At 40.2% G+C, this 12,009-nt stretch overlaps 1 protein-coding gene across 4 annotated transcripts in view; it reads right to left on the minus strand.

The window, feature by feature from the left end:
• The window catches only part of Sik2 (salt inducible kinase 2), a 106,402-nt gene that overhangs the window by 12,208 nt on the left and 82,185 nt on the right, over window positions 1-12,009 (minus strand). For 2 of the 4 annotated variants that reach the window (XM_057767824.1, XM_057767825.1), the window contains exons 8-9: window positions 10,826-10,978; window positions 6,571-6,660 (exon numbers count right to left, since the gene is read on the minus strand). In XM_057767824.1, the coding sequence (XP_057623807.1) occupies window positions 6,571-6,660; window positions 10,826-10,978 (243 nt within the window). Of the gene's footprint in view, window positions 1-6,570; window positions 6,736-10,825; window positions 10,979-12,009 lie in introns of all 4 variants that reach the window. The other 2 variants (XM_057767822.1, XM_057767823.1) reach the window with 1 other exon arrangement.

The following is a 12,009-nucleotide window of genomic DNA, read 5'->3' on the forward strand; positions in this document are numbered from 1 at the left end:
AAGCCAGAGCAGGAACCTGAAGGCAGGAACTCAAGCAGAAGCCACAGTGGAATGTTGCTTGCTGGTTTGCTCCCATGGCATGCTCAGCCTACTTTCTTATAACATCCAAGATCACCAACCCAGGGGTGGGACTGCCTCCAGTGAGCTGGGCTCTCCTCCATCAATCATTAATAAGAAAATGTTCCAAAGGTCAATCTGGTGTGGGCATTTCTCAACTGAGGTTCCCTCTTACCAAATGACTTGACCTTGTGTCAAGTTGACAAAAAACTAACCAGGACAGCAACCATGCTAATTTACCCAGGGACTTGACTGTAAAATAACCCAGATAAGTTTTCCTCTTTAGTGTATTTCATCATCTTCCTGAGAGCAAGAATGGTGCAGAACTCAAACTTCAAAGCCCCTCACCCATATACTAAGACAGTCTACAAGGATGTATGACTAAAATGCTGGGCTAATCTACATAAATGACATAAGCTGCTACAAATAAGAATTTATGCTCTAGAAATACTCTAGACAGATTAAATGAGAGGATTTCAAGATGTGGGCAAAATGTATAGTTTCTAACCCTTTCTTTTCCAGAGACTTCATTTGCAATAGATGATATACATACAGCAGTCAAAGCTCTCAGAGGCCCCAGCACTGACTCAGAAATCCTTTGAACCTGCCTTTCTAAATTGGTATGTTGACCTTAATTCCCAAGTTGACTATATTTGGAGATGGGGCCTGTAAGTGAGCAAAGCCCTGGCCCAATAGGATTAGCATCTCTATAAGAAAAGGCACATTGAGGGCTGGAGAGAAAGATCAGCAGCTAAGATGCATACTGTGACGATCCAAGTTTGCTTCCCGGCACTCAAGATGCTCACAACCACCTGTAACTCCCGCGCTAGGGAATTTGATACCTCTCGCCTCTGTGGGCACCAACACTCACATGTACATACCCACAGACACATACCCACAATTCAAAATAAAACACATTTAAAAAAATAAAATAAGAAAGGACGCAAACAAACAAAGCCAGGTATGGTGGTACATACCTATAATCCCAGCACTCAGGAGGCTAAGGCAAGAGGGTTAAGTGTCTGAGGCCAGCCTTGGCTTCACAGTGAGATCCTGTCTCAAAAAAAAAAAAAAAAGTGAAAAAGAAAAAACATCAGACATCAGAGAGTTTGTTCTCAGTTACCCCTTGACACACAGGAAAGGCTGTGTGATGTCTCAAGACAGAGTGAGAAGGTGACTGTCTAAAAACAGGAGGGAGACTTCTTTAGAAACAGAACCAGCTGGAACTAACTCTATCTTGCCCTCTGGCATCCAGAACTATGAGAAACAAAATTTCTGTTGTTTAAGCTATGCAGCTTATGGTATTTCATGGGCAGGTGAGCGGGTCCATACAGTACACCAAGCATAATATAAGCCAGTGAGTTGGAAGAGAGAAATAGACCTTATTCCATTGCATTCCATGTGCCTGGCAAATGGGGCACATGCTGAGCAGGTGCTAAGCTTCGTCACTTGCAAGTCAGTTGCTTAGGCTCCAATTAAGCTCTTTTTTTTGTTTTGTTTTTTTTTTTTCATTTGTAAAATAGTTGTAAAGTTGTTGGGAGAATCAGCTAATATAATTCAGAAAAAAATAATAGTTCCTTTACAGCTCAATACACTTTGTTGATACATTTTTTTTTTGTTTTTTTGGTTTTTCGAGACAGGGTTTCTCTGTGGCTATGGAACCTGTCCTGGAACTAGCTCTTGTAGACCAGGCTGGTCTCGAACTCACAGAGATCCGCCTACCTCTGCCTCCCAAGTGCTGGGATTAAAGGCTGATACATTTTTTTTAAACAAAGGGGAGTGCTTTTCAATAACAAAGCATAAGAATAATGTTACAACACTTTCTCCCCCCTGACTTGAGTCAAATTAAACAGGTGATGAAGGAAAGAAAGAAATTACAATGCTAGAAAATTCTTTTTAAAGCCAGTGCTTTGCTATAGAGCCCCAAGTGCCTCTGTACTTCTGCTCTCTTGCCCCATTCTAAGTCCTGGCTATATGTGCACTAACACTTGGCTTAGAAATGTGTACTTAAGTAACAGGGCACAGTAGTTACAGATTTGGACCTAAAATTAACTACCATCAACCTATTTAAGGCTGCAAGATAAAGGAAATAACTGTGTTCAACAAGAGGTGTTTTGTTGTGGAATATTAGGTTAACCAAGCAAAGATGTGTTATGTAGTGATGGGGGCGGGGGGCTACGTTCTGCCACCTGGCTAGCTTTACCCAAAATAATTATACGGAAACTGTATTCTTTTAAACACTGCTTGGCCCATTAGCTCTAGCCTCTTATTGGCTAATTCTCACATCCTTATTAACCCATTTCTAATAAACTGTGTAGCACCACGAGGTGGTGGCTTACTGGGAAGAATCTTAACCTGCGTCCATCTTGGAGAGGAGAGCTATAGCATCTGCCTCATTGCCTTGCCTTCTTCCCAGCATTCTGTTCTGTCTACTCCACTCACCTATGTTCTGCCCTATCAGGCCAAGCAGTTTCTTTATTAATTAACCAATGAAACAACAGATAGATAGAAGACCCTCCTACATCAGTGTTACATTTGTTTTTACTGTGGTTAATGAATTTATTCAATTTATGAATTTATTGGTTAATGAATAAAGAAGCTACTTGGGCTACAGCAGGGCAGAACAGAGGTAGGTTTAAAACTACACTAAATGCTGGAGAAAGTAGGCGGAGTCAGAGAGATGCCATGTAGCCATCAAAGGAGAACAACGCCCATGGGAACTTGATGGAACCTTGCCGGTAGACCACAACCTCATGGTGATGCACAGATTAATAGAAATGGGTTAATTTAAGATATGAGAGCTAGCTAACAATATGCCTAAGTGATGATTGGCCAAGCAGTGTTTTAATTAATACAGTTTCTGTGCAATTATTTTGGGTCTGGGTGGCAGGGAACAAACGAGCAGCCTCCAACCACAGAATATTACTTTGACTATGTGAAAGTGTGTTACATTTGTTTATGCTGCATTTGTTTAATTATGTAAATATGTGTTGCATTTGTTTCACCTTGCCTGCCAAAGGCATCTGATTGGCCTAATAAAAAGCTGATTGGCTAATAGCTAGGCAGAAAAGGCATAGGTGGGGCTGGTGGGCAGGAGGAATAAATAAGAAGAGAAATCTAGCCTTAAGTAGAAAAAGAGGGAAGAAGAGAAGAGAATGAGGGAGAAAGAGAGGAACACGCACAGGGTCAGAAGCCAGGCAGCTGCCAGTCAGACTTGAGAAGCAGGAAAATAAGCCATATAGAAAGAAAGAAAAAGATAAAAAGCCCCAAGACAAAACGTTGATGAAGAGAAACAGGGTAAGTTACAAAACTAGCAAGAAATGAGCCTAAGCTAATGCTGAGCATTCATAACTAATAATAAGTTTCCATGTCATGATTTGGGAGTTGGTTGGTGGCACAAAAGAAAAAGCCTGCTAAAGCATTCAGTTAAAGAGATGTATAAAGCAACAGATTACATAATTGTTAAAGCTTATGCCTACAAATACTACTTCATGACATGGAAAAATTCTCATAAGATACAGAAGATATAGAATTACATACAATAGAGAATAATTTTAAGACTCTTCCCATCTACTGAGTCCTACATCTTACCCACCAATTTATAGCATGACATCAAATGGGTTATCTTTGAGTAGTGAGATTATAGCTAAATTAATTTTATCTTTATTCTCTTCATATTATCATGCATGATTATGACTAGTTTTATTTATTTTTATTTCAAATTGTAATTTTAAATTTTAAATTCAGAAGTGAAAGTGAAATTTCTCCCCTAAAACCTCTAGAGGTTAACACTACTAAGATTCTGGAGTGTTGACTTTTCCAGTCTTCTCTTGTATGTACCACTTTCATGGTGTAGGTATTAAGGTGCAATTAGACACAGGATGTCTCTACCACACTTGCATTTGCAAGGTTTATCTCATGGGTTCCTCGTCAACCAGCTACTGAAGGTGTGAACGTGGAAATCTTTTTATTACAGTCTCTAATAGTGTTCGATATGGACTGAAATGTGTGTACATGAGAGGTTTATTCGACACTGTTTGTGTAACTGTCATTTCTCTATGGGCCCTATGTCCTTAGGGTTTCAGTTACTTCTCAGAAAGATGCCTTCCCCTCCTGCCCCAGAAATCCCAAGTCAAAGTTTCAAGACAGACTTCTTAAGAGATTTTCCTAACAATTAAGGGAAGGAGAGGTGATGTTTAAAAAAATGTACAGTACTAGTCCTTGACTGCAAGCAGAAATGGAATTATCAATATATACAGCTATGATATTTCTTTCAGAAAACAGCTGGGTTATAGTGAATGTATATGAAGGAATATGAACAAAGGAAGTAAAAGGTTCTTTTGTGTGTGCATTTGATTATGGGCCTCAAAGAAAGAGGCAGCCAGAAGGACATAATAAACGATCCACAGTAAGTCCTGTGGATGTTTATGGCTTATATGAATTCATGGTTGCATTGCCAGAGTGGGGGCCAGTTTCAGATTGACACTCTTATTCCTACAAATGAGAATATACCATCTAGCAACTGTCTATATCTTCTGTAAAACCATTCATTTCCTGTCTGTTTCCTAGTAACTGTAACAATCACAAGCTTTAAAAATAGCTTGCCCTATATATTACAGCAGATAGTGCCCAATCTGTGTTTTGGGCCTGGTGCCCTTACAGACAAGACTTCAACACACTGCATTTTAATTTCTTCAAGAGAATTAGATCTTAAAAACGAATTATGCTGCCCTAATTTATGTCTAAATGCTGAGCATGGATATATCACTAATGTGTAATGCTAGGCAAACACAGGCATAGAAAACAGACTGTCCACAGGAAGCAGACTCATCTTTAGAGCTGGACAGTAACTATTCCTGTTCAGCAACTTGGCTTAACACCTGCTCTGACAGTCTGGCATGGAGCTGCCACGGCCACTGTGCTCCAGCTAGGCTTGTATAACTTAGGAGTCTGCCTGACACCCAGAGGTCTCAACTGAATGGCATTTCCCATCCCATTTGTCTAGGCTCAAAATATTGCTGGAGGTTTGGAATTCTATCCTTTCAACCCCACTGCTACCATCCCCTCTTCTCGCATTTCAATGGTCATTCCCATATTTCAGGCCCTGCTGAACCATGCTTACCTCCCCCACCCCCTTTTTTTTGTCCTCTAGCCTGTGCTTGCTAGAGAACCATTCAGGAAGAATTTCCAAGAACAGGATGCATATAGTGTTTCCTTGCTCAGAAATCTTCAGTCGTGCTGACTATCCTATCAGCTGACTCACCTATACTTTACCACATTCCACACCTAGAACACTGCCCAGAGACCTAAACTGCTTGCTTGCCATTCAAAACTAACACATACATCTTTACTTCTACAGTTTTCTTTTACATGCCCTTTCCTTCAGACTGAAAAACTACTCGAGTTGGTTGAACCTGATTACCTATAACTTCCTTCTGAACAGCTCTTCCCTTCACTGAAGATGTCCCACTCTCGTTTCCAGACCTGTGGATTCTCTCGATTCTGCATCTCCAGCTCTGAGAGTTACCCCCAAATTTTCCTGATCAAGTACAAAGTTAAATCCTCTGCCTCTTCCTAGCTTCACTCTGACTTATGTGACAATGTTATCAATTTATTAAGCAGCTGGCATGCTGTTTCAGTTCCATCTAATATCCTTTTTGTTAGACCACAGCCTAGCAGGCTGTTAGGCAAGTTCATGACTGATTCATGTTTTTATTACCTAAAGAGGCTAAAACATGGGAAAACTATTTGTTGACTATTTAAAATCTACCCTAAACTACACAGATTATCTTACTTAATTCTCCTAACAGTCTCCTAAAATGGGTATCCTAGTTTATACAGAGGAAAGAGAATAACCTTGTCCAAATTCACACAGCTTAGTAAAGAGCAGCTTAGCACACTCCAAGGCCTATATTTTATGACAGTTTCCTTTTAATATGATCGATCATATGTACTGCACTTGGTACTGAGTATATACTACTTATATTAGAAGTCAGAAAAAAGCCACTGTATGAAAGAAGCAGTTATCTTCCATTTCCTAACAGCCAACTTTATACAACGCACCAAATACAAACTAAACCCTTAAGGCATGCCCAAGCTGAACCGAAAAGGATGTCTGCTCAGTTAAAAAGAGATCCTATCACTTTGTATTTACAGTTTGCTGCGCCGAAGAGAGGCAACAATAACAAAGTGTAATTCAGTAGAAAAGGTGATCTTTTGTTTTTAAAATCATAGTTTGTTAAATCAACCAACATACCCTACCCAGCCACTCATGCACCCAAAACACTTACGAGAAATCTTAAGACCTGGGAGAGTAGAGGAACTGGTTAGGGAAGGAAAAAGTAGAGGGCTCATGTGGCCTGAGAGTTGTTACTCAATTGGTGAGAGCTGATCTTTAAACGTTTTAATAGAGTTCTTCACCAAAGTACATCCAGCAGAACCACACTACAACACTACACTCCAAACTGAAGTCTCCAGCCACTCCGCACTGCATCTCAAGCGCACCAGCTGTACCTTAGGAGTGTCGACACACTCTTCCTCCATAAAGGCAGCTTCTGCTTGACAGCTGGATGTTGGAAATGAAAAGGCCTCCACATTGGATGCCTGTGGGAGGAGGGTAGATCGCATCAGTCTCACGTTCGGTGAATGCAAGGTCACTGGGAGTCCCACAGTTTGTGCCTGAAAATATGGCAAGAACAGATAGTGTGGAAACACTGTCACTTCTTGTTCTACACACACGCACACTTCTCTCACAGTTAGTAAGTCTTCTTAAGGTGAATAAAAGATAAAGTGTTATCCACTGCAACTCCAGAAGACTCGGTCGTGAGTGTGTATGTATGTGTGCATGCACATGCACGGTAAGCACTAATTTAAGTCTCAATAATCAGACATTCTGAAGTAAATTGTACAGAATTTTGTTCCTATCTCATAATGAGAGATATACCTTTCACACAGGCAACAATCCAGATAGCCTTTGTAAGGAATCAAAGAATTATCTTTGTCTCAATTCAACAAAGTTCTATTTTTTTCTTTTCTTTTTTTTTTTTATTGTTTTCTTTCTTTAAATATACTAACTGAAAAATTTAAAAAAAAAAAAGAAAGAAAAATAAATTGCCCCAGAGTATAGGAACTCAACAATGAGCCAGAGCCAGATACACACAAGCCCCACAGCTAGCTATAAAGAAGGTACATGAAGTAACTGTTTTTTTCCCCCTATTTCTTCTCCTCATGAAAAGAAGGAGAGAGAAGCAGTTATTCAGGTGACAGGAAGATCCCCTTGCTTTGAAAAGATGCAGTCTGAAGAAACACTCATTGCTACAGAATCCTGTTCCTGAAACCAGCCTTCTACACAGAGCTCTGGGTCTAGTCTGTCTTTTCTCTCTTATCAACTTGGGGCTACTGCTTCTACCTCTTAAGTTCTGGGGTATAGGTGCCACCACCACCCTTGGCTTCCTGTGGGTAGTTCATCCATTCTTCTGTCTCCTTTGTTAAGTGCTTTAAATAAACAAGGATTATACTCTTTTTAAAAAATCATTTAAAAGAGCCTTTCCTTTTCACGATTGGCCATGATGGATTTTACTGCTGAAGCTCCTGGATGGTCCTTCTATCCACAGTCCTTAAGAACTGGCAGAATCGTTTCTTAGATCTTGAACATAACAGACACTGAAGCATCCAAGGGGACAATTGTCACTGCAGACGATATCAGGAATAGGAACAGCCTCTGTTTGCTCTGCTACAGTTACAAGGATATATAGGATGGTGACTTTAAAATCAGACAAATAAAAGGGACAAAATTATGAAATTCTATTTCTTTTTCAAGGTGTGGGCTTGATTGTTGGTTCTGTCACTTATTAATTGTACGATGACTTTAATCAGGCAATCTTTCTCTGAAACTTTTCTATATTTGTAAAAATAAGTGTAATACTACTTCATAGTGAAGTTAAGACCAAAAGGTAACACGTGAAGCCCTCAGCTTAGCAATGTTAATTCTCTCCCTTCCAGTCTTAAAATGACTCCAAGGACAAAACAACTGGACAGGATTGGATGCACTTTTGGTGTTTCATTGTTTCCAGTTGGAATTTTAAGCTGATTTTTTTTTTTTTTTGTATGTTTCTGAGACAAGGTCTATCTATGTAGCCCTGGAACTTGCTATGGAGACTAGGCCAGCCTGGAACTCATAGAGATCCAGTAGCTTTTGTCTCCAAATGCTGTGATTAAATATGTACACCATGTTCAGCTAAACTGGTAATTTTTAAGTAGGAAGGAGTATGTATGGTCTTACTGTACATTTCAAACATTTGAATATTTAAGTATTTAATTGAATTTTTGAGTATTAAAGTATATACTTAAATATACTTTATACAGGATATATTCTGATACTAATATCATCATATATAGTGCATGAAAAAAGAACAAAACAACAGTATATGGGAAACACCACAAACAACGCTACAGACTGTCTGAGCATGATAACGGAGCAGCTTTTCTTCCGTCCTTCTTTGGGCTTATGTCTTGGGTACTTTTTCTCTTTCAAGAATTAGTCAATTTAATCTCTTGGCTACCACGCAATACTTTCATTTCCTAATAAAGTACATTTAGTACATTCTTACCTCATCACCAGTTTTTCAATCAAAGGGTGAACTGAAAGGTGTGATTTCTAGTTTTCCAGTTTCTTATCTGTTCCTTCCACCTAAGAGTGGGGAAAGCCTTACCTGAAAATACTGCACTGGAAATGAGATGCCCACATCTGATCACAAGGTCCTGTCTCCCTAGAATTCTGACTCTCTATGGTGGACTGAGTTGTATCAGATTAAGCACACCACATTTTCCTTGACAATTTTTTCTTTTATTGGAGACAAAGTCTTATTCTGGAGTTCCAGCTGGCATTGGCCCTGAATCCTCCTGTCTCAGGCTCCACCGGGCTAGGATTACAGGCACACACCATCACAGTCTCTTCTCCATAGTGCAGGATTACAGGCACATACCACTTGTGGACAATTTAAGAAGAATAAAGAAACTTAGCTGAGAAAGTATGTTACTGCACTAGGGGCATCCTGCTTCCTATCTTTTTGTCCGGCCACACTTGTATGTAGGAAGGGCTTCACCATAGCTCACTATCATCAACACAGCTTAGGGGTTCTTTTTCCTTTCCCAACCTATTTAAAAGCAGTGTTATCAATTCTAAAAGTTCTCAAGTGCTCAGAAAGACTCTGATCCAAATATCTGGAGCTATACTGGTATACTATTCTCTCACATTTCTATTGATACATTATTTTATTTATAAAATATGTTAGATAATCAAGAATTTTTATTCCCTTATTTTTCATCTTCTGTAGAATCAATGTAAATTTTATATTCCTGTACGTTTATGATTCTGTTGAACAGGGAGTGCTACTTACAGATGCTGGCCGGCATCTTAATGGGAAGACAGCACTCCATTCCCAGCCTCTACACATGAGTCCTAGATCTCTCAGACCACATTGTTTTCCTAGCCATGTCCTCACTGTGCCCTCAGGCCTTCAAGGACGATGTCACTCTAACTCTGCTGTGGAACAAATACTCGGCATTTGCTTCACAGATGGCAGCTCATCTCGTCACAGCATTCAGTGTCATTCCCATTTTAGAACAGGTAAAGTGAGGCACAGAATCTGGGACTCGCTTTCACCACTAAGGGGAGCTTTCTAGTCACTTCTGAGCTCACTCAGGTCCACCTTTCATAGCCCTCCCTCACTTTCTACTAGCACCACATTAAGTCTTTAGCATCCTGCATCTCCATTAGCATAAGAATCTCAGAAGTATTCTTCAGAAGTTCTTGCTCTTCCCAGACTGAGCATGGTAGTACATGTCTTTAATCCTAGTACTTGGGAAGCACAGGCAAGTGGATGTCTGTAAATTCGAGACCAGCCTACGTCTATATAACAAGTTCCAGGCCAGCCAGTGAGATCCTGTCTCCAAACAAGCAACTATCTCCTGTAGCGCTTCCCTAAGAAGCCATCCTTTCCAATGCTCCCATGCTAACTGCTTATGGCCTTCATAAGATTGTTATTGCTTCCTCATTTATAAGTCATCCTTGGCATTTACAGCTCTTCACAGTATGGTTTCCACTCACCACTTCAAATTTTTATTTTCTTAGCCTTCAGTTCAAATGGACTAAATTCACAGGAACAAAGCCTACTGTGGGCCATGTGAGCACTTCTGTTCACCTTGTGTGTATCTCCTTCTAGTCAGAATGATGTCTTTATCACAATCTCACACCTCCGTGAAGATCTGTTTGAAATGTCATCTCTCCCAGGAAGCTTTCCCTATTCAGATGAGCCTCTCGCCCTTGCCCAAGACCTCAGGTGATTCTGGCTTTATTTTGCTTCTACTGAACAGCTCTGAGAAACACGATGGCATTCCATACATTCAAACTCCCAGAGCACCTAGTAACAGCAGCTTGCACATGGTCAATCTGCAATAAAATTCTGTTAAATGAACTGAAAGTACAGGCTAGTTACATTATTTCTCAAGATTAGCAAATGATTAAATGATAACATCTCTTAAAGAAAAGGACTTAAAATAAAGTTAATCCTTAGAAGCAGGAAGGTGCTAAAAGTTTTGAGAACCTAGTGAATGACAGTGGTTGAAACTTTCTAGAAAAATACTTCAGAAGATGAGATCAAAGAAAAAAAAAGATGAGATCCTAACCTTTTGTACCAAAAGATGGAAAATGTGTCCAACATAAAAAGCCTCATGCACAGCTGAGACTAATGACTCCATGGGTCGTTACCTTGGCAACTGTTTGTTCCGCAATGGTGCTAGGCCGGCGCTGGCGGCCATCAAGTCTCTGCTCCACGGGAAAACTGCTCCTATGTGATTTCAGACGTTCCACCAACAAGAAATAAATGGCAGCAAAGTGATTATAGCTCTTGTTTTGCAAAGACTGAAAGAGAAAACAGGTGCTGAAGGCATAGAACTATAAAAACCAACCAGGAGGTCGTTACCTTCTTAAAAGGGAGGGTAAGCTATGTGTCCTGAAAATAAAATCACAAAGCCTCCCCTGCTCTCGTTTTCTAAGAAGTGAGGAGCAGCCCTTGCCATGTGCTCCTGCTGCCATGACGTTTAGCTTAAGGGTACACGTGTGCCATGTGCTCCTGCTGCCATGACGTTTAGCTTAAGGGTACACGTGAGCCCTCTCAGATTTACTCACATGAATTTCCAAAATAATTTTGGCTTGAGATTATAGATCTATATTTTCATTCACTTAATTTTGGATACTAAGGTACTTAAAAAAAAATCAGTAGCAAAGTATACCTCACAACAAACCCCTTTCTAGACTTTAGACAGGAAGGCGTACATTCAGGTCTCTAGTATTGCTCAATCAATGGTGACATCTTTAAGCAACTATCTGGTCCTATTTATTTTGGGATCCATTCATGTTCCTGCATTAGGAGAAAAATGCCATGACTGCCCCATGTAGACACCCATCTCCCAGCACTAGGTTTAAGATTGGTCAGCACCCTGTGCCCCAAAGTTCTAACTCTGTAACTTCAGGCAAAGATCCAATCATTGAAAACTCTGAAGTGAATGAACCAAGTTTTTTTCCTGAGCTTGCTGGTATTATTCTGGGCTGGAGAATGACATCTGGATGCTAGATGGAGAGACACTGTGTCTACGTACTTAGGTAATATTTTCCTTGTTTTTGCAGTCCCGCCCTTTGGAAACCTTGAAAATAAACTTGCTTCCCAAATTTTTCACATCTCTGGCTTGCCAGCTTTTCTGGGATGCCAATCCAACAGAGAAACTTCTCTTGGCTTCTAATCCCACCTGACAATCCATGTGGGTGCTGTTTGGGGGTAACACAGATCCAGGAAACCCTCAGGGAAACACCCTGCAAAAGCTACTATCCAGGATCCACTCCATGGATAAGCATGGGAAAACATCACTGAGTGCACAACGCACAAAGTGAGACAA

The sequence above is a fragment of the Chionomys nivalis genome, chromosome 4 (assembly GCF_950005125.1).
Source record: "Chionomys nivalis chromosome 4, mChiNiv1.1, whole genome shotgun sequence".
In the NCBI taxonomy this organism is placed as follows: Eukaryota; Metazoa; Chordata; class Mammalia; order Rodentia; family Cricetidae; genus Chionomys; species Chionomys nivalis.